The 24,775-nt window shown below is 36.1% G+C and overlaps 1 protein-coding gene across 1 annotated transcript in view; it reads left to right on the top strand.

The window, feature by feature from the left end:
- The first annotated feature begins 717 nt into the window (after positions 1 to 717).
- LOC128992584 (receptor-mediated endocytosis protein 6 homolog) overlaps positions 718 to 24,775 on the top strand; it is a 37,278-nt gene continuing 13,220 nt past the window's right edge. The window contains exons 1-17 of the mRNA XM_054416232.1: positions 718 to 891; positions 3,817 to 3,931; positions 4,253 to 4,429; positions 6,839 to 7,071; positions 7,735 to 7,902; positions 10,349 to 10,577; positions 12,723 to 12,932; positions 13,535 to 13,669; positions 14,716 to 14,866; positions 15,212 to 15,348; positions 16,131 to 16,248; positions 18,831 to 18,983; positions 20,162 to 20,320; positions 21,855 to 21,979; positions 23,129 to 23,238; positions 23,762 to 23,838; positions 24,566 to 24,712. Of these exons, the coding sequence (XP_054272207.1) occupies positions 3,821 to 3,931; positions 4,253 to 4,429; positions 6,839 to 7,071; positions 7,735 to 7,902; positions 10,349 to 10,577; positions 12,723 to 12,932; positions 13,535 to 13,669; positions 14,716 to 14,866; positions 15,212 to 15,348; positions 16,131 to 16,248; positions 18,831 to 18,983; positions 20,162 to 20,320; positions 21,855 to 21,979; positions 23,129 to 23,238; positions 23,762 to 23,838; positions 24,566 to 24,712 (2,440 nt within the window). The 5' untranslated portion in view covers positions 718 to 891; positions 3,817 to 3,820. The remainder of the gene's footprint in view (positions 892 to 3,816; positions 3,932 to 4,252; positions 4,430 to 6,838; positions 7,072 to 7,734; positions 7,903 to 10,348; positions 10,578 to 12,722; positions 12,933 to 13,534; positions 13,670 to 14,715; positions 14,867 to 15,211; positions 15,349 to 16,130; positions 16,249 to 18,830; positions 18,984 to 20,161; positions 20,321 to 21,854; positions 21,980 to 23,128; positions 23,239 to 23,761; positions 23,839 to 24,565; positions 24,713 to 24,775) is intronic.

Below are 24,775 nucleotides of genomic sequence, written 5' to 3'. Positions count from 1 at the left end.
CACACACTCTAGAAATCAGAAAATGTCAAAATTACGGGATTTTAATTAATTTGTCGTTTGCTATATGTTTCCTGTTATTTTAAAACTATTTCAATTCACCTAAGCAATAGATTTGTAGGCTATTATTACTTGTCTTCTGGAATTACAACAAAATTAGTTGCAAAATGACTCTAAAATAAGAAAAAGCCAACATCAGTCGATCAGTGCAGCCAAACGTCACCAAAATGAATCACATACCTAATCTGGCTTCAGACGTTGACTTTGAAATGAGTAGGTTTAATCTATGCCTCAGATTTTACAAAAGGGCGAGAAATCTACATGCACTATTCAAAGTCAATGACAGTGACAGAATAAATATAATAATAATGTTATACATTTTAGATCTGTATTTTGACCCATAAACAATGATAATAGCTATTTTAGAAGGGTAGTTTTGCATTTTACACAATGTAACCATGTCTGACTTTTGAGACATTACTCTTTGGGCAATATTACCACGGCCACCTTTAACTACAATATTACTATTAAGAAGTCAGAGGTGCCATTATAATGTGTTAGTGGCTATATCCTGTTGTCAAAATTGCTTTTCTATTCTAGTCAAGTCAGTCTACTTGGGTTTTCGAGTTCGCGATCTCAGAATCCAGATCCAGAATCGGCAGAATCGCAGTAGAGATGTCATCCTGGTCCAGTACTCCGTAATGTAGGTGGAATGGTGGATTTTGTTTCTGAATAAACGCCCCTTTATCTGTCAATTTAATAGCCAACAGAGTGTGTCTTGGGTTTCTTAAGTATTCTGAACAAAGGTGTTTTGAGTAATCTTCTGTGAATGGGCTAGTATGTACTCATATTTACTTATAAATAAAACACAACACGAGTGATAAGTTAATCAAGGTAAGGAAACAGAAACAATGTCTTTCTCTACTTTATTTATCTAAGTTTATCATTTACCTTAGAGACCTAAAATACTTATGTTTTAAGTAGTTGGCTGAACATAGCCTATCTTCTCAAATCAAGATGTGTCAGGTTTTACGGTAGTCTTACCTAAACAACATGAGTGTTTTTGTTGTTGGGATAGGTCAGGGAATTGTAACTCAGTTTTTGAACCGAAGATTCTACCCGAGTTGCAAGCAAATGTCTGGTTAAAATCCTCGGCTAGGTTAAGTCGACAAGGCTTTGAAATCTGACCCAATCGTCATAAGTTAATAAGGGTAGGCCTAATCAACAGAAATTTGTTTTGTTAAAATTAAGTTTAGCTTATTGAACGAACGGCTGCACTTTACTTTAGGTCCTACATTCATTCAAATGAAATAATTGATTAATCAATATATCGATCGACATTTTCATTCGAATGAGTGTAGGACCTAAAGTAAAGTGCAGCCGAACGAATTGATAAGTTACTTTTATGTTCGGTGAAGTCAGATATCAACGTTTAAAGTTACCTTAACCCTTCTATAAATAAAAAAGGCTGGCCTATCCTAAAAGTAACTTATATTTGGACGCATGCACCATTTTGTTTTAAAAAGTACCGTACCTAATCTTAAGTTACTTGTAAATATTCAAAAAAGAACAACAGACATGAGAGTAGGGTTAAAATGACCTAAGTTTAAGTTATAGGCTCAATTGTAATCCTATCTTCCAAGTTATTCAGCTCCCAGTGTTTTACTAGGCTTAAGTTACTTAAGTTATTGCAATGAACACTAGGCTATTAAACTTGAGTTGCCGTAATGCAGTTTAATTGATATGAAAGTGTCCACAAAGGATTTTGTATTCGACTGTATATTTGTGTAAAGACGGTTATCTCGCTTAACCCTTTGAGTGCCAACGTCCGGGGAACCGGACGTTTTTAAAACGAGCCAAAAGTGCCGACGTCCGGCCGACCGGACGTTTTTAGAACGAGCCAAAAGAGCCAACGTCCGGCTGACCGGACGTTTCGTAATGATCGAACAGTTGTCATAACAACCGAATGGATACTCGGATTCTTTTAACCCATATATTAACATTGAGTCGAAAGTTACTAGATGCAATACATCGATTTTCGTTGGTCGAAATATTGAAAATTCGATTTTTACGAAATTTTAACCTAAAAATCGCCAGATCGCGCTCGGCATTTTTAGCGCGACCTTCGGGAAAAATCATCGGCATTTTTTGAGCGTTACTTTTATTTCTCGCCTGGCACTCTAAGGGTTAAAGGTAATAACTTACCCTCTTCAATAGGCCTTGGTAAAAATGCAGTTTTCACAGTAGGCAAGTCAATCACCAAAGGCATAGCCTCCTCTAATACAAGGCCTTGGCGAGATAACTTAAAAGTGGTAACACCAGTGTCCCGTTAAACCAAAACAGCGTTGTATTAATTTATAATGAAGAGTATCCAGGCAATGTTTATGTTTACCCCTTTGTTATTTTTCTGTTAGGCCTAATTCCAATAGGCATGACAAAGCCACACACCAACCTTGTGTTAGAGGAGGATAGATGCTGTTGTATGCCTATGTTAAGTTATTTGGGGGTAAATAGCGTTTTTATTTATTGTTTTTGATTTAGGCCTAATATTGATAAGTTAGTTTGGTTCATCTATGAAACATCAATAAAAATGTATAGACCAGTTACTTTATTCAAAGTTTACATTTACTATACAGTAAACAGCAATAAAAACTTAAGTTAAACAGATAGGTAATAATTTAATGTTTACAACGGGGAAAAATTTGTAGGAGCGATATTATCAAACCAAATCGCAATCGTTATATAGGCTATAAAATAAACAAAACCAATGATATATCTCAGGTTCTCTGCGGAACTGTTCCCTAGTTTAGTGATTCAATGAAGTAGAAACATAATCTAAACAAATAAACTAGGGGCTGTGACTTTACATTGCAGTTTTTAGGATTTCCCTTTGACATGTAGACTTATTAACTTATACAGCTAGTAGTAATAAATAGGATAGCTAGATACTGTACTAGCCTAGGAATAACTACCCTAGCTCATGGGATATGGCTCTTAAAGGCCTAACTAGCATTAGGCCTAGTTACTGTAATCTATGCAGTCATTAATTTTTATCCCTTTCAGTTAATTTTGGATCGTAACAATAACATGCTATAAGTTATTGACCTCCAAAAAGTAATGAAACAATGTCAATCATTTGCCCTTCTTTACGAATGACTTCACACTTGGCTGCTTAAAGCTTGTGATATAGTTGTACATAATGTTAAAACAAACTAAATAGGAATCTCAATTAACACTATTCAGACTGCTACTACAGAAAAAATTGGTACTTTGGTATTATCCGGAGGCCACCCTTATACAGCGCACTGCGGCGGTTATGTTAGGCTGGGTTATCTTAAATATGTTTGTAGGACTTTCCTCGTTTCATTATGAATCAAACAATATCAGATGAGTCATACTTTCGCTCGCCAAATAGGCCAAGGTGAGGTCGTTGACCGGAGATCTTGCATTAACTGTCACCGCCTGTATCTGATTTGGCAGCTAGCGGCGGCGACGCATTCAACTCAATCCTCGCCGACATCGCTGCCTTCTGGAAGGCAGAACTCAATGGCCGCTAATTGTAATCATGTCAAATATGGACAATAAGTCAATTAAAGTAGACCTAGTATGATCTTTCTATTTATGATAACCCAACCTAACATAATTGCCGCAGTGTGCTATTTAAAGGTGGCCTTCGTAAAATACCAAAGTACCAAAGAAACAGGAAGTAGTATAACTTATGTTGAAGATGAAAGGATTGAGTGACAGGCCTAAGTTATATGATGAATATTTTCTTTGTTAATGGTACAGGGTTTAACTTTGGCATTTGCTTCGTTTTAGCAATATGGATAACACCCTGATGTTAGCGGATTTGATTGAGCTTGCTGGAAGGTTGAGGCAAGAACGTCTTTTCATCTTGTCTGAACAACTACACCTGCAAGAGCTCAATGAAAAGGTAATTAATATGCAAAAGTTAAACTCAATAATTTGTATTCACTTTATTTAGCATTGAAGTGTTAATACGTCTGAGAAGGTATAATTTATGTTCTTTAAGTTATTCAACTGCACATATGTTAATCGATCGTAATTAATACCATGTACCGGCATAGTCTTTAGTCGATTATTTAATTTAAGTAAACCATGTTGGCTCATGAAGGTCAGAGAGCAGATAAGACCACATACCTTTTCATTATGTCACTACTCTTACTTTGTTAAATTTGTAATTGTAAAAAAAGTGTTTGCAGTACGGTATGCTTATGACTTGTTCTTTTCCAAGGTTGTGTTGACATCGTCGCGGCTCGCGCAGCTGGCGTGGGTTGTGTTCCAACAACGTGTCAACCTCAACCGACTTGTCCTGTCTCGGCCGGACTGCTCGCCAGCCATGTGTTGTCAGCGCGCTCACGCCCTCGAATCTGCACAGTTTGTCGACGCTCACAAAATATTGGGATTTCAGGTGTGTTTATAATTGTCACAGTTTTCCCATATTTAAATGTATTTTTTTTTTTACTTTTTGTCTCAAAAGTGCTCAGAATCGTATTCAATATTTAAGCAATCAAATGCTAGCAGGCCTGTGTCATTGATGAAGCAGTAGCAGATCTTTTAAAATGCATTGGAAAGATTGCATTTTTGTGAATATGGTCAAAGATATGATAAATGTTTTGGAACAGAAACCACTAGCAGGAAAAACTTGATTTTTGGCCAGCATAACCGGGAAATATTTGTGATATTTTTCACCCTACTGTATATTTGGTATTTTTGATAACTGACAAGCTTGTGAGAGGTATAACAAATGTTATGCATTTAAATGCTTGTAGTTGTGGGTTGTTGATAGCTTGCTAACTTGTCATTATCTCAGTGAAGTGATTAAATTCCTTTAAATTTCTGTTAGTGACAGTTAGTCAAAGTTAAATCATAGACTAAGCAACACAAGTAGACTTCTCATCCCATTGTAAATTTTGAAGCTTGTTTTTCGTGTCTAGTTCATGTACGTCCACACTGATCGCTGGGGTAGACAACATTTTGTTTCTGTTATTTTAGGGTTATTTTCATGATTTGTGCTTTACTATTTGGTTATATAACTAGGAGACCAGTTATTGTTTATGATTACATCGTTTTATTTGGTTAAATGAGGTTTTAAATGACTGAAATAACAAGAAACAAATTGTACACAAAACATAACCTCTACAGTTGGACGTACAGAACTAACAATAAAATTGGCTTCAGCTGTTCCATAGGGATGACAAATCTACTAAGGGAGTATGATTTATCTATGGTTAAATGAATAATCTAGACCTTCATATCGGTTCCTTACTTATTATGTCAACTTATACCTTTGATTATTGTTAGAAATTTATATCCCTTTCCCATGTAATTCTTCAGTTTTAAAATAAAATGAACGTAGTTGAACTGAGTCACCGACAGAGAAAGCTGATTTTAGTTCCTTGTTTTGGTTGAATATGCCGAACTTTGCCCAAATAGAGACTACAAATTATTACTATTTAGCATTTTTTGTGTCGCTAACTATCTCAATAAGAAATACCCCCACCGCAGCAAACCTGCAGACTAAGCGAATTTCCATTTTCCTGATTGGATTTACACTAAAATGTCTATTAAAAAATATAACATTTATTCCTTATTTAAATAGAATTAGTTTAACAAGTACTTAGGTTTGCTGCATCAGGGAGGGTAAAACAATTTTTTTTTTAATGTTAATAGTTAGTAAGAAATAAAAACATTTTCCAAATTTAATCAAAATATGTTCATAAACAAGCAAACTACAACAGTTTATTTGTTCTCCATAAGAATAACATGGAAATTTTAAATTAAAATTTTTTTGGAATTTTCTCTGTAACCATTAGGCGCATAATAACGCTTCAATATACTAAATTATTTGTTTTTTAAGCTCTACAAAATGGTTTGGTAAGAAATTGCTAAATTTTATGTTTTTTGGGTCAAAAATGGGAAAATCCCATTTTTACCCCATAAAACCCCCGTTCCCATAGTCCGATCATGCTGGTTCGCGAACTCGTTCGAATAAATGTAGGTTTACACGTTTATACCAAATTTCATCAAAATCGGATCATTTTTGCTCGAGTTATCATGCTAACGGACACACACATATATATATATATATGAATTTGAATGGATGGTGTTTTTGGCCTCTAGGGACCTTAAAAAAAAAAAAATCAGTCCCGCGTCCAGGTCTTACTATGAGTAGGCCCTACTACGGTAATAGCTTATTCCCTATAAGGGAAATTCGCTAAAATTGTTGGAGAAAATTGAATTGCAGATCGTTGCACACTTTAAGAGTGGCTCATTCAACTGTTTGTGTGTTTTAAAATTTATTTAGATCCTATTTTGATGGGATGTCTACTTTAAGTATCAAAAACCAATGGTTAGTGTGCTGGAACAAAGTTTTATTTCATTAATGCTAAATGATTGATTTAAAGTTATGTTTTTAGGAAAAAGCATTTAGCTTGGATTAAATAAATATATAGGATGGAGAGGACACAGCTAACTCACCTGATGAAAGGTTGCAGACGAGTCAAAGAACACATAAAACACACACATAATAATAGGCTACTTGATATTTCGATTTCAGGAGTAGGCCTAGATGGCAGTTACAAGAACGACTTTTTTTTAACTGTTGTTCTTGCAACTGCCATCTAGGCCTACTTCTGAAGAAGCCTCTGAAAGAGGCGAAATATCAAGTATTATTATGTGTGTGTTTTATGTGTTCTTTGACTCGTCTGCAACCTTTCATCAGGTGAGTTAGCTGTGTCCTCTCCATCCTATATATTTATTTTAATGATTGATTTGTGACTAAAACAACAATTTACTATTTATTTTTTTTTATGTCTAGGAGACAGCTTTGTATGGAGAGTTTTTGAAGTGTCTACGATCTTCCCCCGACCTGCTCGCCTCGTCCCTGGTGGCCGGAGAGAGACTCTTGCCGGAGACTATGGGGCAGATAATCAACTCCCTTGTGTCAGGACTGTTCGGAAGTTGTCTCCTTCCAGAAGACAAAGTAATCGTCCTTCGTCTCTTGAAAAATCTTACTGAGCTTCAGCTGGTTCCTTCAGATGACCCGAGAAGGTACAGTGTACTTATTGGGATTTTATTTTAAAGTTAGATGTTTTGTTGTTTTTATTGTGTAAAAAGTAGGCCTACTATGATGGCTACATTGTGGTTAGGTACCAAAATGGAGCAATTATACTAATTGCTGTAATTGCATAAGTCTGTAGTTAATTTGCAATACAGGTAACTGTAAAATGGTATGAAATTGAAATCATTGAAATAATATTACTTTCTGTAGTAGAAAATATAGTAGTTAATACTGGAGTCCAAATAGTAATTAGGCAGTTAAAAATCAATTTTACTAAATATCTCATCACCAATGTAAACACTATTCTGAGTGTTTTGGTGAGTAGGCCTATGTGATTGATTATCTCTCGTAGAAGCTAAATAACCATAAAATGTTAAGAGTCTAAATATAAAGTTTCTGATATAGGCCTACTGTAAATATGATAGTCGAGTACAAATAATAGTTAATCTAAACATTATACTTAAATCTTATATAATTTAATAAGTGACTTAAAGAGGAAATACAAACCATTTAAGATATTTATTAAAATCCCCGTGCTCTTAAAGGTCATAAAGGATAGTTGTTTAAATTTGAGGAAAATTCCCAAAGTCAAGAAAAAGAAGGAAAAGTCCATTTAAACTAAAATAATCTAAATACATGGGTTGTTGATACAGATTGCTGCGTCATGGCTCTTGTACATTTGCAAGGCTGTATTCAGCGTTCCACGAGGGTCTGTTCTCGGCCAAGCTGTTCTTGACTGCAGCTCTTCACTCACCTATCATGCAACTGCTGATGGAGGATGAACAGTTTCTAGACATTGATCCAGACAAAGCAGCTATCAGGTAAGATAGTTTTCTGTTTTTTTGTTGTTTTAGCGAATTTCCCATATAGGGAATAAGCTATTACCGTAGGTCTCATGGTAAGACCTGGACCCGGGACCGATTTACTTTTTCATTTTGAGGTCCCTAGAGGCCAAAAACATCATTCGTTCAAATTCATATATAAATATATATATGTCCGTTAGCACGATAACTCGAACAAAAATGATCCGATTTTGATGAAATTTTTTACAAACGTGTAAACCTACATTTATTTGAACAAGTTCGCAAACCAGCATGATCAGACCATGGGAACGGGGGTTTATGGGGGGTTCTATGGGGTAAAAATGGGTTTTTCTCATTTTTGACTCTAATAACATAAAATTTTGGAATATCTTTCCCAACCATTTTGTAGAGCTTAAAAAAATAAATAATTTAGTATATTGAAGCATTGTTGTATGCCTAATGGTTACAGAGAAAATTCAAAAAAGTGTAAGTTTAAAATTCCCACGTTATTCTTATGGAGAATAAGTCAACTGTTGTAGTTTACTCTTGTTTATGGATATATGTTGATAAAATTTGGCAAATTTATTTATTTCATACTATACTACTGACGTTTGGTAAAAAAAAAAAACTTTACTTTCCCCGTAGCAGCAAACCTAAGCACTCGTTAAATCTAATGCTATTTAAATTGGGAATAAATATGTCTTATTTATGGAAATATTTTAGTAAAAAATGTAATCAGACAAGTGGAAATTCACTTAGTCTGCAGGTTTGCTGCGGCGGGGGTATTTTTTTTTTTTTTTTTACCCTCAGTCCTTGCACTATAGTATAGTTCCACAAATTATTTTTTCAAACTCAAACTTGTTTCAGTATGTGGCTGCAATAAAAAGGTTTTCTTTGTACGAAAGCTGTCCGTAAATTAAGGTCTCCACGAGCTCCCATCGTAGCTAAGAGAGCTGGTTCAGATCTGTGACAAACAAACAACAACAAAGCAGATTTTAAGGCCCTAAATATCCTAACCCTTCCATCTTTATACATTTTAAATTGCTTATTATACGTAAAAGAGAATATAGACCAGTATAGCATCCGATCTGACATACATAAACATTACACAAGAAATAGCCATCATCTCAACTTACCAATTACAAGACTTACAATTACACACAATAGCTACAAATATCTTAGTATACAATTTTTTAATAAATTGCCCCCTTCTGCAGTAACGATTCCAATAAAAAAATTCAAAACAGTCCTTGATTCATGGTTAAAATTAAAATGTTTTTACTCTGTAGATAAGTTCTTGTCCTTGGAGGTTTTAGATATAAGTTTTTAAATAATTTATTTAAGATCAAGCTTCCTGTTATTTATTATGACTATGTTTAATGCTTTAATGATAAGATGCTATTTGACAATGTCAATTGCTTTTGTAGAGCTGAAAGACAATAAAAAGATTTGATTTGATTTGTGACCATTTTCATTTTCCTTGCTTATCCACTGGTCCACTACTGGTGTAGCCCATTTCCATCCTAATGGCACAATTGGTCTCTTAAAAGTATTAAAACGTTGTGAAAGAAAATAACCCTTTCGCCAAGTACGGATTGCATTTAGTGATTCGATTTTGGTAGTCACAATCTTCATCCACAATTGAAGTCAATCACCAGTTGACGGATGTGAATAGTGTTAAGTGTTTGGACGTAGAAATTTGCGCCAGGGGTTGATGAAGTTCTCCTTCAAAAAGTCATAAAAAATTTGAATTTGTTTTCCACTTTTTCATTCATACTGCTGTTGTTCATCGGTCTTGTTTGATGCTGTGAAACGATTGCGGGAGTTTTCCATGTGGATTGCGATTTGGCTGAATGAGAGAGATTATCAAACTAATCGCCTAGACTATCGAGGACTACAGTTAGCCCTGGAAGTGTGAAGCGTGTCGTTCAACAAGCAAATATTGATCATTCCAATTTAATGACTGGTTGGATGGAAAGTGATGAAACCCACCTGCTTGAGAAAATATGTATGGGCTTCTACAAACCCCCCCCCCCAAGTTACTAATGCTCATTTTCTACGTTGAAACACTTTTTTCCATACACACATTTTAACTGACATTAGTGATCAATGGGGATTTGCCCCTTTCCTAGAGAAATCGAATATGATTTAAACTTGGTAGGAGCGTACATTTTCTTTCACAATGGTTTTAAAGACTATAATAAGACTAATTGTCTCATTGGGAACCATCTAGAGTAAAAATGAATGAAGTAAGAAACACTGTTGATCTCGTATTTGAATTAGCTCACTTGGCCATGATGGGAAATCAATGGAGACCTAAATTTTACAGACAGCCCATATATAATGTAGCCAACCCTACCTGCCATCCAGGGAATGTATAAATAAGCAAATTTGCATATTTAATACTCATACAAAACTGAATTAGTTCCCTAATTTTCTCATTCTAATTAATCTCCTTTTCCAGGTTCCCCCCGAGCGAGAGATTGAAGAAATTTGGAAAAGAAGGAACTCAAGAATACAAGATAAATTTACAAAGCTATAGAAACTGGACGATTCAGTCTTTGGTGACGATCACAAAACGCTTCATAGTCAGTCTGCAGGAAAATCTACATTGCTTCCCTACTAGTGTGTCGTGGCTTGTACGACAGATATTCTGCCTTCTCAAGAAGTCAAACATCATACAAGAAAAAGAGGTGTGTTCATTGATACTAATTTTCCCATGGATAGTATGCCTAATATGTTTATCAAAGAATTATTTATGGTTTTTTTAGAATAGTCAAATTTGTGCACTTTAGCACTGAAGAAGCCTTACAAAAAGATAAAAAAAATATGCATAGGCCAATATGCTAATATGTTAATTTTTTATTTTCTGTAGCTGACCTTAACTCATAAGACCGCTATAAGTGACCGACTGGTGGTGCAACTAGTGAAGACACTAGTGGCTACACTGGTGTCCCACAGCATTTTGAAACCTGTAGGCTAAACTAGTGGCGCAACTCATAGCTCTCTCAAACCGTCAAAGCACTCTAATGTCAAACATGGTTTTGAGCAGTTCAGAGCTCCTTTTTTGTCTCCTATTGAAAAAAACAATGGTCCTCAATGTTTACTTTAGTTTCTATAATTGTGTAAGTCTCTTCAATTTCTCCTCTTGCTTGCAGCAGCTTCTTTCTTTTCTTTAGTTCCCGGTTTTGGAGTTCAGATTTCATATTCTACTGCCTCAACAATTGGCACGTCATTGTTGGCATTCGAAATTGTTTATTAAAACTTAAGACAACTAAAAATGGCAATAATTAAAAAAGGAAAGAATAAACTGTTAATGAAGTCACTAACACGGTGTTAATGAGCACGGACGGTATGGTTATCTTGAGTGTGGGGGGTTCTTCCCGGAACCTCAATTGAGTCAAGGGTGTCGCCACCTCTGGTGGATAGGTTCATCCGGGTGGGTCCCACTTCTATACCTGCCTCCTTTTGGGAAACCCTGATGGCCTGGCAGTGATGTTGGGTCTGACGGGCAAACGAAGTAGATCGGGTGCTGGGTCCGAGCCCGCCAGGGGTATCTGGGGATCTATCGCTCTGGATATCTCTGGTTCCCAGCAATGGGTCAGGCCTCGATCGGGCAGCGGTGTAAATGGGAGGTTGGGGTTCCCCCCGTCAGCGTGCTGATGGTCCCCTTCCTCCTGGCTATTGATGGCGGGTTCTGCCTGTCAGGGATTAGATAGGTCCCGAGTGTTGCTTGCACTAAATGCGTCGGGGCGCTCTACTATGGACCTCTAGGTTCCGACCTAGTGGAACCCAGGTGGAGTGACGCTTAAACAAGCAGCCGGAATCCCTGGTTAGGATTGAGGGGCAACCCTCTTTCCGAAGGGTCTGCTTCGGCAGCCGGCGAGCCTGATGACCTTAAGTCATCCGCCCATGATGTGCTAAAGGTTGATGCGTAAGCTTCGGCCTACATCATGGGGCCCGGGTATGTCCTGAAGGATAGGTACCGGGTAAGCAGTCAGGGGGCTTCGGCTCTCATGACAACAAATGTAAATGTAAATGTAAATGTAAATGTAAATGTAATGAAGTCACTGGTATGAGCAGAACAGCAATATAAAAGGTAGCAGAACAGCAATATAACAGGTGAGACCGATCTCACTTGACTCGAACCACAATGGAGACTGTGTGACAGGCTTCGTTTTTAGGTTATTAGCACATGCGCACAAACAGTCAGTTGCGACACCGATTGCCCACGGCTAATGGTATACTGCAATGCCCCTCGACTGCCTGGCTACTAAAATAGTGGCGGCACCGGTTGCCGGGTAAAATCACTCCTGGCAATTTCACGGACCACTTTCGGTGGCGCAACAAATCTCCCTGCGGCTAATAAGCACCATTTGAGTCCATACCCCTCTAAACGTTGGATACCGGTGTCTTTACTAGTTGCGCCACCGGTTGCTCTTGGCTAATAGCGGCCTAAGATCATCATAGCCGTTAGAACTAAAAGTGGTGCATATTGTTTAATATTTATGGTATTAGGTACTACGTCATTGGGAAATTCACTAGAAACAATCTAGTAACCCGAAAAGAAATCCTATGTTTAAAAAGCACTCTTCGCTGAATCTTAAAAACATACCTAACAGGTTACTAGACTCCATCCTTGCTAATGAGTGAGTTATCATGTATGATAAAACCTAAAATGGCTGAAAAATATCTAAAATTGACTTGGAATGTTTAGTTTAGCTTTAATACAAGAAATGCAGTGTAGTTATCTTAAACATTATTTCACATACATCTATTATTAAAATATATATATATATATATATATTGTAGTTCCTAAAATACTAAATATGTTTCAGGTGTTTGCAATCACGACGGACTTGGTGTTGACACACTTCATCTGCCCGGCGATCGTCAACCCTGAGCCCTACGGCATCACAGACGCTCCTATCAGCTACATCGCTAGGTTCAACCTCATCCAGGTAGCTCAAATACTGCAGATGTTAGCCATGCGCAGATACGAAGGAGTCGATCCAAAAGTCGAAGATTTGTACTCGCAATTCGACAAGGTTAGTGTTTGGGGTCAAATGTAAGCGTACAGAATGACTTGTGGTTGTTTCTGGGTTTTGCTCAAATTTCAACACGATAGTTTAAAATCTGTAAGCTGTCGATGTTGTTTAATCTGTAGTAAGCGATTATATTATACATGCAACCTTTTTTTTTTACATTTCTCACTCCATATATCCCTACCTTGTACTTTCTACATCAATTTACATCTAAGTCTCATCTTACTTAGGAATTTGTATGAAACAGCGTTTCATTTGTTGAAAACTCCAGAAAACTGGCACTCGTCAAAGCTATTTACAAAATTGTAATGAATGTTGCAAAATTGAATTCTGGATAGGCACTTTTCATTTTCTCAACACTCAAGAAGGCTTTGATTGGAGTTTTTTGCACCGAATGTTTTTAGGCGTATTGGGCAGAGTTATTGTGGTAGGGTGGTATTCTTTGCCTAGAGTATGGATTCTTTTGAGTCTAAAGAAACATTTAGCTGCTTTTTACTCTTTGTTCTTTGTTTGTGAAATTGAAAAATTAATGATTTACAAGGTATGAGGTATTTTATGTCAATTATTTAATATCCTTGGTGTTGACAAAGTATGAATTTTTTCAGGACAGTGTATCTTCCATGTTGGACGCCATGTTAGAGGGTAACAACCTAAGTGAGGACCCGTCAGTGGGTGATGTCAAAGTTCAAGGACTCACTCGCAACGCTGCGTTGCTGACTGAGGCAGAGTTGAAGAATCTTGTAAGTCACTTATTGTTAAATATACGAAACACAATAAAATAAAAACAACAAAAGTTTTAACTGACACTCACTGACAGCATGTTTACTCACGTGGCCACGTAAACTAAAAGCCTTACATTTCTACGGAATAAGTTTCTCTATCTCACATTGTACAATTGCTACAGTAGGTATTAATTGGTAGTGAAATTAATTTGAAAAAATAGAAAATGACCAATCATCTGGGAATGAACTAGTAAACTCGTCTATTTACAGAATGTTTACCATATTGTTAAGTTTTAAAAGTCACTCAAGTCATTATTCAAAATATGGTAACATTTTCCTTTTTTTGGTTTAGTTATTTATTTAGAGTAAATATAATAATAATTATTATTATTTTATGGCCAGCATTCGACCACTTAAGTCGATATAATGGTCAGGTTCTTTTTAAATTCTGTCTCTTCTTGTCCGCCCAATACTTCATCATTCTTTCCGACCGTTGTTTTCTTTCTTCTTCCGAAACCACTCTTCCTTGTCTCTGATTGTTTGCTCCTATTGGCAGGATGATATTTTTGTCTTTGAGTAGGCCTACTGCAAGCGCCTCTGACTCTTTTTCCAAATCTTCTAATGATATTTTCAACCTTCTCATGTCCTCCTTAATCTCTGTAATCCACCTAAAGTCACTCTTGCTATTCCACAACTTGTCAATTATTTTTTTGCTTATTCTATTTTCCGGTTGTCTTAAAAGATGTCCAATGAATGAAATTCTTTTCTTTTTAATTATTCTTGTCAATGGCTCTATTTCCTTATACAGTTTTATTTGAGGTCAGTCTCCAAACTCCATCTTTTTGATATTTTTTGTTTATGCATGTTCTGGATGATTCTTCTTTCTATTTTCAGTATTTTATCTATTGCTACAGTGTTGGTTGTTTTAAATATAGTTTCACTTGGATGTTATTTGTGGAAGTATGACTGCTTTGTAGTGTTTCAATTTTGTTGGTATTGATAAGCATTTATAAATATAATATAATTATACACATGTCAATTTCACTTTTTCTTCTGTCCTCTAGATATCCTTCTTCCAAACAGTAGCCAATGACCAGTCTAGCAGTTCCAACAAAGCCCACCAGAAGGAGTTGCTGAGTCTGATTTCCCCATTGCCGCCCCAGACTGCTAACGGACACACCAAGACAGTCAAGAGGCAGCCTTCCAGTAGCAAAGGTAACAAACCATGAAGGTTTAATCGTTGACTGTTGACAACTATAGTTCGGCCGCTTAGATAGCGACCTCCTCTACCATTGGTTAGCATTAGCGCGCAGGTCGCTATCTAATACACATTCCATCCCCATCTAAAAGTTGTTGATGACCACCTCCCCCGATTGTAGAGACATCATGATTATCGTGATTGCAGCATAATGGCTGACAGTGGGAACAAGCCTCTTCCGAGGAAATCCCAAGTTGTAATTCCAACCAAAGATCGGAAATATACTTTTTCTATTCTTCTATTCATTCTTAGACTAAAAAATTAGTTTAAATCATTGATTTAGATTGAAAAAAATGTTTTAGGTACAAAAGCCCGCAACAGCATAAGTTTGAATGAAAATGAACATCTTGAGGATGAAGAGCGATCTACTAAGCCAGTTCTTGTGTTGCCGTTTGATATCAACTCTGAACCTATTGTGGGATTGCTGTCTGAGCAGAAGGTAACGTGTTTAATACAGTTATTAGATTTCTTAAATCTAGAGATAACCAATTACCTGGCCTCATGCCGGATGTAAAGACTGCAACTTGCAGGGTACAATGTATCATTTGACTTCTTCAGCTTAAGTTCAAAGATAATTTCAGCTGTAAAATTCTTCAGTACAATGTACTTGCCCTAATTTACTGTAATGAAACATTCATACTTCTTGATCAAATCAATTGATTAGCATAAACATTAATTGAGGATATTATTGGTGTGTATATTGTTTTTGGGTTCAAATCAAATAGGCCTAGGCTCTACTTCATAGTATTTTTTAACATTGAATATTTGTAGTGAATATTATTATGTAATTTTTATAACACCACCGAGTTTACCAATCATAAGTTTACATAATCGTATCCTGCAATCGCAGCTAAATTATTGAGAGCTTATTCCGTGAATGCTGCAAAATCTTGACATCCTCTGTGATTGGGAAGACATTATCATCGTATGTCACGATTGCGGCAATATCTTGAACGTCCTCCGCGATCAAAAAGACATGATCGTATCCCATGGAAATAGAGACAATATACATAAATCGATGAATCTTTTAAGTCTTCCTCTCTCATTCAGACTTGATTATCATCTCCCGCAAACTCACCGAAATTAAATGATAACCTAAATCTATATTTATAAAAAAATCTCGGTTTCGATTTTTTTTCTGAGTAGAAAAAAATGACAACCGAAAACTGAACCATACCTTGTGATGATTATAATACAAACCATTTGATTTTTTTATCACAGGTGTTGGCAGGAGATCTGACTTCAGGAGAATGTGATGTCCTCATTACTGATGTTGATCACACGGACAGTCAGGAGAAACGGACAAGGTTCTCATTGTCACACGACGATGGCTCTATTGGTGAATATTTTATAATCAGTGTTATTAAATTATTATTTTACTTGGTGCCTCGGTTTGCTTCTGAACACATCTGCAAAATCAACATTTTATTTTCTTATCGCCTCAATGAATAAACAAAATCCTTAACGTGTTTCAAAATTTAGCAATTTTTTTTTAAACAAATTTTTAGAGCTTAAAAAAAACCAAATAATTTAGTACATTGAAGCATTGTTATGCGCCTAATGGTTAAACGGAGAAAATTCCAAAAATCTGTAAATTAAAAATTCTTATGTTATTCTTAAGGGGAATAAGTAAACTGTTGTAGTTTGCTTGTTTATGAGACATTTTAGTGTAAATCCAGTCAGGCAAATAGAAATTCACAGTCTGCAGGTTTGCTGCGGCGGGGGTATTTTAGTGTCTTTGCAGTCTTAATTTTTCTTCTGTCTTCTTCTAGTACAGTATTCAGGGTGTCCACATTCTGGAACAGGGTTGCCACCAGCCATGAAAACCTTGAAAAGCTTGAATTATGCATGAATTCTTGTGACCATGAAAAAAGGCATGGATTATGCATGGATTTCTAAAATAGACCATGAATTTTCAAAATCAGGAACAATTGTTCAACCAGAACCATTTAATTTTCCAAATAAAAAATATTTCATATTTGAAAACAATCCATAGAAACGAATACCATGAAAATACTGTGTGGAAATGATTATTTAACATGTTCCACGATCAGAAACAATTGCTTAGTTCATTCAAAGTCATTCAAAGATTCTGATGTCAGCTGAGACTTCCCGAGGACTGTATATGGTCCGAAAAATCATTTGTAGGCCTACCCCCGCGTATGAAAAAGGGGTATGGGGACTTAAATCACAAAAACAGAAGTTTTAGACCATGCACTGAATTGAAACGGGGTGCGCAATAAAACCGAATTTCCGACTCTGAGGCCAAATTTTTTTTTTAGCTTTTTGGATAAAATCATCATATTTTAGTATGCTGTGGAATAAGATAAACCAGAATGTACATTTTATGACAATTATGTACCTAGGGGGATAAAACAGGACTTTTTTGGCTGGGTGAGTGGGATTTTAGTTTTATTTCGGTGGAAAGGCTGAATTAGATCTAGACTTAATATATTTTACAATTCTTCTCCAATATCTCATATAGAATAGCTGAACCTGTTTTTTTTCAACTTTGTTTTGAATGTTTATAAATCACTCTATAAAAGCTGTATATTAGGTATGAAAGGTTATTCAAAAGTAACACACAAAGAAACTGCCTCTTTAACGTCAGTTTATGAAATCGGCAAAACTCAATCGTGTTGAAATTGTATAAGCCCATCGACCATGAATTTTTTTAAACTACCAATGAAAACCATGAATTCTGCATGAATTTTATCATCCCACTATGGTGGCAACCCTGTGGAAAGTCAGGGATAGTCATGGAAAGTCATGGAAAAAAATTTTGGTCATTGAAAGTCAGGGAAATAGGCAAGAAGTCATGGAAATTTCCAATTATGGATGGATTTGAGGGGACCATTCAATCATAGATAAATCATACTCCCTTAGTAGATTTGTCATCCTTATGGAACAGCTGAAGCCAATTTTATTGTTTGTTCTGTACGTCCAACTGTAGAGGTTATGTTTTGTTTACAATTTGTTTCTTGTTATTTCAGTCATTTAAAACCTCATTTAATCATATAAAACGATTTAATCATAAAGAATAACTGGTCCCCTAGTTATATAACCAAATAGTAAAGCACAAATCATGAAAATAACCCTAAAATAATAGAAACAAAATGTGGTCTACCCCAGCGATCAGTGTGGACGTACATGAACTAGACATGAAAAACAAGCTTTAAAATTTACAATGGGATGAGGAGTCTACTTGTGTTGCTTTGTCTATGATTCACTGCTCTAGTCAGCTGTAACCCGGACTGTTGTAGCATTTTTCAGGATTTTTCACAAATGTTCGACAATTCAATTTATTACAGTTGTATTATTTTATGAGTTTTCGGTTTGTTTTAGTTTATTGTTGTACCTGTTGTACTCCATTGTTATCTGTTATTACATATTTCAGTATTTTCTGCAAAATAACATGTCCAGGCAGTTATATTTGTGTGTGTATGTTATATTATAATTTGTGTGTAAAGTTTGTGAGTCATGGAAATCAATGGTAAATGGTCATGGATAGTCATGGAAAGTCATGGAAATTAATGACAAATTTTTTGTGGACACCCTGGTATTTGTACTGTGGCCTAACTGATTTTTGTTTAAAGGTAATCTAGCTGCTATCCAAACTCTCAAATTTACCCTGACCTGGATCCTTTACTTTGGAAAACTATAATGGGGTACATTAAATCTATGGTTTTACTAAATACATCTTGTTGGGGATTGAGCTGGCCTAGTGGTAGAGAACAGGACTATGGTCCTCAAATTCCCGGGTTTAAATTTAAATCCCACCAGTTACCAATGGATTCAATCTAAGTAATAATGTTACAACTCTTTAGGCCTAGTAATGTGTGAAAGAGTTCCTGGCTAGATTCTACGTCCTAGGAAGCAAAGTTAAGACAAAAGTAACGTCACCTTATGTTGTTGTGGCAGGCAACACCAGTGACAATCTGGAGGCAGTGTCCGAGGCAGCGTCCAACCACAGCGTTGCCTCGTCACTAGAGCTGGAGCAGGAGGATCAGAACGACAACTTGTCGGACATGGTTTCTGCCAACGTCTCCGGCCGCGGCTCTCCTAACATATCAGGTAATACATAACATCTTCCATCATCCTTTCAGGGCAAACGTTAATTCTAAAAGGATATTAACTTTTGTAAATTAATATTGATGGAGTCCCTAAGCTTGCACCGAGTGTGTTACAGAAATGAAGACACAAACTTCTACACTATTTGGTGAGCAATTTGATTGTGAAAAATAAGTTTCCAGGAAGATATGTTGTAGGTACTTTTATATGATTTAAAAACACCCATACTTACCACTGGCTGGATTCGTAATTAAAATGACAAATATTTATTAACTATGTATGTATTTACAGGCCTCACCTCTTTTACTTTAGCCTAACTGGGTTTTACTGTAAAATGTTTTCCTTGGTCTAGTGTGCTGCACAATTTGTGGTTTACAAACTATGAATTTAATTTTATCACTGTGTAGCTTTTTAAATATAGTGTATATTTTTAAGTGTATCATAAATATGTTTCAGTTACCCTCTTCCTTAACCCTCCCAGCCTTTTCTCCATTTGTCTTATCCTGAAAGTGACTGCGTTTTAAGTTATTTGAGGCTACAATGTAAGTTTGTCAGCATGTAAATTTTAGTTGGATAAGATTAAATTTTTTTGTTTTAGTTTAATTTGTATTCAAATTTTTTTTATGTGCCTTTGTAAAATGTATGTGTGGTGACAAGGACTGTGTTCTCTCTATTTTCAACAAATCCTTTTTGTTGTTAGGCATAACAATCATGATCAATATAACAATATTGTATGATAATAACAAAAGATGAAAAATGAACTCAGTCAAGAATATGTTAAAAATATTGGATAGAATTTCAAATAAGGAGTTGGAGCTAGTGTAATGAAAATGAAAATCTTTCCTTATCGCAAAGTGTCTTAATTTTACTTTAAAATCAAGTAAACACACGTATATTCATACAGGTTAATGGCTAAAATTTTGGTTTTTATATAAAGTCCACAATATGCATAGAGTGCTGATCTGGTTGCTAAGAGCATTATTCTGAAATAAGAAAACATCACAGTTGTATTACTCCTGTTCCCCAAGAGAATCAGACCATCGAGGAGCACCACTGAATTAAATCAAATTGAAATTAGGCTACAAGGATATATTTATCTGAAACAACAGTATTTAACCAATTTACTAAATATAAATAACTAGGCTATTGAAAGTTTTGACCATTGGCATGCTCTGTCACAGGTAGAGACACACCTTCATCGCAGATGACAGAAGGCGACGGAGGAGCAGAAGAGCCTAGACAACCGCTGGAGTTTGTACCTCCCCCCACCACTGCCAAGCAGAGTCGCTTCGACCTGGACGACAAGTTCGGCAAATTCCAAATAAAAAAGCTCATGGAAGGTAACAATTCACAGTAATTCTTTCCTTACTTGTCATAGGCCTGATGAACAAATTTTGTTATATCAACTGTCAGCAAAAAATTTATTTTGGAAAATGCTCATGACAAAATTATTTTTGTTGATATTTAATACAGTTAGGATGTAAGTAGATTATAATCTTATCATATAGGTTGAGTAAGTAGGATGTAAGTAGATTATAATCTTATCATATAGGTTGAGTAAATAATTACTTTGCTGGATCAGGAACACATAAAATACCTCGCCTTCTCCCTTCAAAATAGGCTTCCAAATGGATTTTCTCTCTTCCACACAAAGTCCTACCCATAATCCAAGGTCACAATGTCTGGGTTACAACTGATAGACTCGTAATTAATTATTCACCCATCCTGATTTTAGATTGGGCCAAGGATAATTGGGCCTGAAAAGGATTGGCTCAATCAATTTCAAGCACAATCAAGGGGTTTCTGTCATCATGCCAAGTCAAAGTCTTATAATCGCTCTGTGATGTTTAAGTTTGTTTTCCTGAAGAGCTATTTTGAGCTATTTCCGTAAGACCTTAAAACTACAGTTAACCTATGTGACGCATAGCGGCACGCTATATTTCTTATAGTGTCAGCGCTTCGTGTGGCAGGGCTGCATGGCGAACTCGTCAGCCCACCGCGAGCAAGCGAACGGCTTCCCCCACCGACCTTCCCCAACCTTCTTCCCACCGACCTTTCCCAACCTTCTACCTTCTTCCCACTTCACCGCCGACGACTGTCAAGAATTCCCACAGATGAGCTGCTCGCCCTGCAAAATCTATTAAATGGCTAAGTTACTAGAATAATGATATACTATATACTAGGTTAATATGTCAGGCTAGTTAGCAACAAGGGGGGAGACCTACAAGGGTCCTCCGACATTTGAAATGTAGGAATTAAGAAATTTACTGGTCGAGCCCTTCAGGCTCGGACCATTTTCAACATGATTAGGGCAACACGTTTTCCCCAGAAGTTTCCATAGTTCTTTCAATAAATTGTTAGGTATTTCCTATTTAAGTAGTTCAATCACCAGTCAATCATTTTCATTAACAGTCATTTTCTAGGTCACAAGTTTTGGAAGGATAGTTTTTAGTAAATTAGTTGTAGTAGCATAAATCAAAGCTGGCTATGCAAGCTTCCGGTCTGGGTAAAAGATCTGCGTCCTCTGGTCCCCAACACGCCTTTCATTAATTAATTTGGTAGCAGAATCAGCACGCTTAATATAGTTTTACACCCTCAATCAATCAGTAATCATCAAACAGTTCCATACAAACTCCAACGGCTACACCTATTATTTAATCAAATCAAATGAAAAATATTCTTTATTTGTAGTTTTGTCAAGAAATAACAACCCTCTTTTAATGTCTCTGTTGTAATTTACAATGACAAATTCCAGATACTGAATTCTGATAGCCTACGCTTAAAATTCTGCAGATATTGTAATGTTTGTCTTTGTTGTCATTGGTTTGACTACTCCCTGGTGATTCTGCTACAGAGATGTTGTTTTGTTTGTAGGTGGAGATGAGACGGTCTCCCTAGTAAGTGACACTTGGAGTACGGATGTGTTGGCTAGTGACAGTGAGACTATAGAACAGCCCCCACCTCCAGATCCCCCTGTGCAGACACTGCCTGGACCACAGGTGAATATAAAATCAAACACTAAAATACAATTTTTCTGTAATATGGATTCAAAACGCATTGAGAACCTTTACAAAGTTCCATTAGTGTCCATGAAAAACATGACTATTATAACATCATGAACTTCTCCTGAGGTTATTGAAAATCAATGAACATCTTCAATGGTCTCTGAGAACGCAGAAGATAACAATGTCTCGGAAGATGTTCCCACGGTTGTGGAAGTTGTCCACAATAGCACCGCAAATAGAGGAGATGTTCGACTTTGTTTAAGATATTCACGATAGGATAGTGTCCATGAATTACAGTCATTATAACATTGTGATAGGAATTCTCTTATGTAAATGCATTAAAGTATTTGTGATTGCTAAATTTAATTCTTATTTCCCACCGGTAATCAAATCAGGCCTAAAACCCTCCACAGTTAAAAAAAATTCAGCATCAGCCAATTTAAATATCTTATTTTTTGTGATTAGCTAGTGGGGGGTTTTCTAATAAAACTGAAGTTGCACGGTTAAATTTCAAATAGCCCATGAATTTTTTTGGGTGAACGGTTTTTGTTGCTTATCTATATATTAATATGTAAGCATGTTTCTTTAACCTTTTTCTCAGATCGTGTGCATAGCAGGGAAAATCTACGCATATAGAAAGATATTTTACTGTAGATGTGCAGAATACCTTTATAAATAAAAATAGGCTAAACAATAAGCAAAAAAAAAATTACTTGGGCCTTATGGGTTGCCATGCTGGTGACGAAATTACTACGGAATATAAACAGAAAATCTAAACAAATGGAAGAAATTCCAAATCACATGTTTGATAATTACAGCATAGGGTGAAAATAGAGATGTCTGTACATTACATATTTTTGGTTGAGTTTTTGACCACTGGACGACCTCTAGTTTAATATATTTTCCATTCTTGGTTTACATGTAACAGTGCAATAATTATTGAAAATCTATTTCGTTTGTATTTTTGCATTTTGCTAGAATTTTTACTTAAGGCTTTTAACTAATTAGAAGTTCTTTTGTTGCACAGCAATACAGATCCTGTTCCTAAAAATCCCCTAATCGCCCCAAACCAAAAACACTATCATGTCCATCCTTGCGTGTAAAGTACTCATGTCCCTAGTTTCTGATGGGAATGTATTACAGCTGCTGGATGTGTCGGAGACCGCTAGTGAGGCGTGGAGCACCGACGTTGTTGCGTCTGACTCCGAACGTCTCACGGAGGTGGACACTGACGATACAGCAAGTGTGGCCAGGTAACACAATTAACATTTTACACTTATACAGTCCAACTTTTAACTATCCTAACTCCAATCATCTGGATCGTCAACTATCGATATCACCTCAACGAGAAATTTTAAAAAATCGGCAAGATTGATTATCTGAATGTGGTCCTGCCCCAATTTATCTGAATAGTTGGAGTTGTACTGTATCTAATATTTTTTTTTATTATTATTAAAAATATGATAGGTTACAATCCCAGTTTCTTTCACACAAATTCGGCAAAATTGCACTGAACCCTTAATTTCTATGGTTTTAAGCGAAACAAGGATTTCCGATGGAAAAAAATTAATGGATTAATAAAATTTAATTTTGGAGCCGGGTCAAACACCAAAGTCTGTATCAATCAGCCTTTGATTCACCTTAATGTAGTTTGAATTAAAACAAGAATGCGTTATGGTATTCGGATGAATGTTATAGATCAAGTTCAATTTGTTTTACTTGGATTAAAATCCAAAGTCTGTGTTTACCATTGATTAACCTTGATGTACTGTCCAGGTCAGACGATACTGCACGGTCGGAAGTGGAAAGCAGAGGTGACTCGGAAGTGGTGGAAGAAATACCTACAGGCCCAAGTGAGTTGTTAAAATAATGTCTAATGTAGCTGTGTTTGGTTAGTTGAAAGTCTTAAACTACCTTACATAAATCGTTTGTTGCATAAAATCGGCTCAAGCGGTAATCTCAAGCTCGTAAACCTCTATTATTTTAATTTAGGAGACATAAGACAGGTTTCATTTGCACAATAACATCCTTTACACAGAGTACATACAGAATAGGTTCATTGTCTGGATTAAACTACCATAAAAAATAAAACAATAAAATTAAAAACAATCTTAACTGAAAATTTAATGATAAAACTGTTCTTGAAACCAAAAGGGTGTTATAAAATCTACAGTTAAATTAAAGGCTCTTTGAATTCTCTTCTTTTATAATTGATATTATTTGCATTTAAACATCGTATAGCTTGCAGACAGCACATTGTACAGCTCAGAATAGAGTGGATTTTTTGGAAGGACAGAGCAATGACTGAGAAATCTAAACATGTTTCAATTCTAAGTATTATACTTTTGGTTGATTTGAATGGTTTCTGGTAGCTGAATGAATGTAATTTATTGCCTAGCCTACTTCGAAAATGAACACTGTTAGAGTTTGTATTTTAGTTTTTTTTGTTGCATGAACTATGCAGATGATAGTTGGTCATAATGAGGATAATGTGTTTTTAAAACTAAATATTGATTATGCTCTGTTGGCTTTGCCCTTTAAGTTAAACATAACAATCACAACATTATAATGGTTTTCTAGTCTTCCGTCAAATACCACCTGCGTCTCCCAGTAAGGTGGAGGTTCCTCATCCTGTGTGGAATGTGACAGGCAAGGGAGGGGGGAAGGCTGATTACAGACGGCGCACCGTGGAATACGTCGACTCCAACCTGCACTCATACAAGCAAGGTTAGTATACACTCAGCTCCTTGCATAACGAAACGGGGATGACTCTAAGGGGTTTTACCGTTG

This window comes from Macrosteles quadrilineatus, unplaced genomic scaffold (genome assembly GCF_028750875.1).
Source record: "Macrosteles quadrilineatus isolate MER2022 unplaced genomic scaffold, UCM_ALF_1.0 Scaffold_4__1_contigs__length_99947679, whole genome shotgun sequence".
In the NCBI taxonomy this organism is placed as follows: domain Eukaryota; kingdom Metazoa; phylum Arthropoda; class Insecta; order Hemiptera; family Cicadellidae; genus Macrosteles; species Macrosteles quadrilineatus.
The sequence above is the reverse complement of the archived record's forward strand: the minus strand, read 5'-3'. Positions and strand labels throughout refer to the sequence as shown.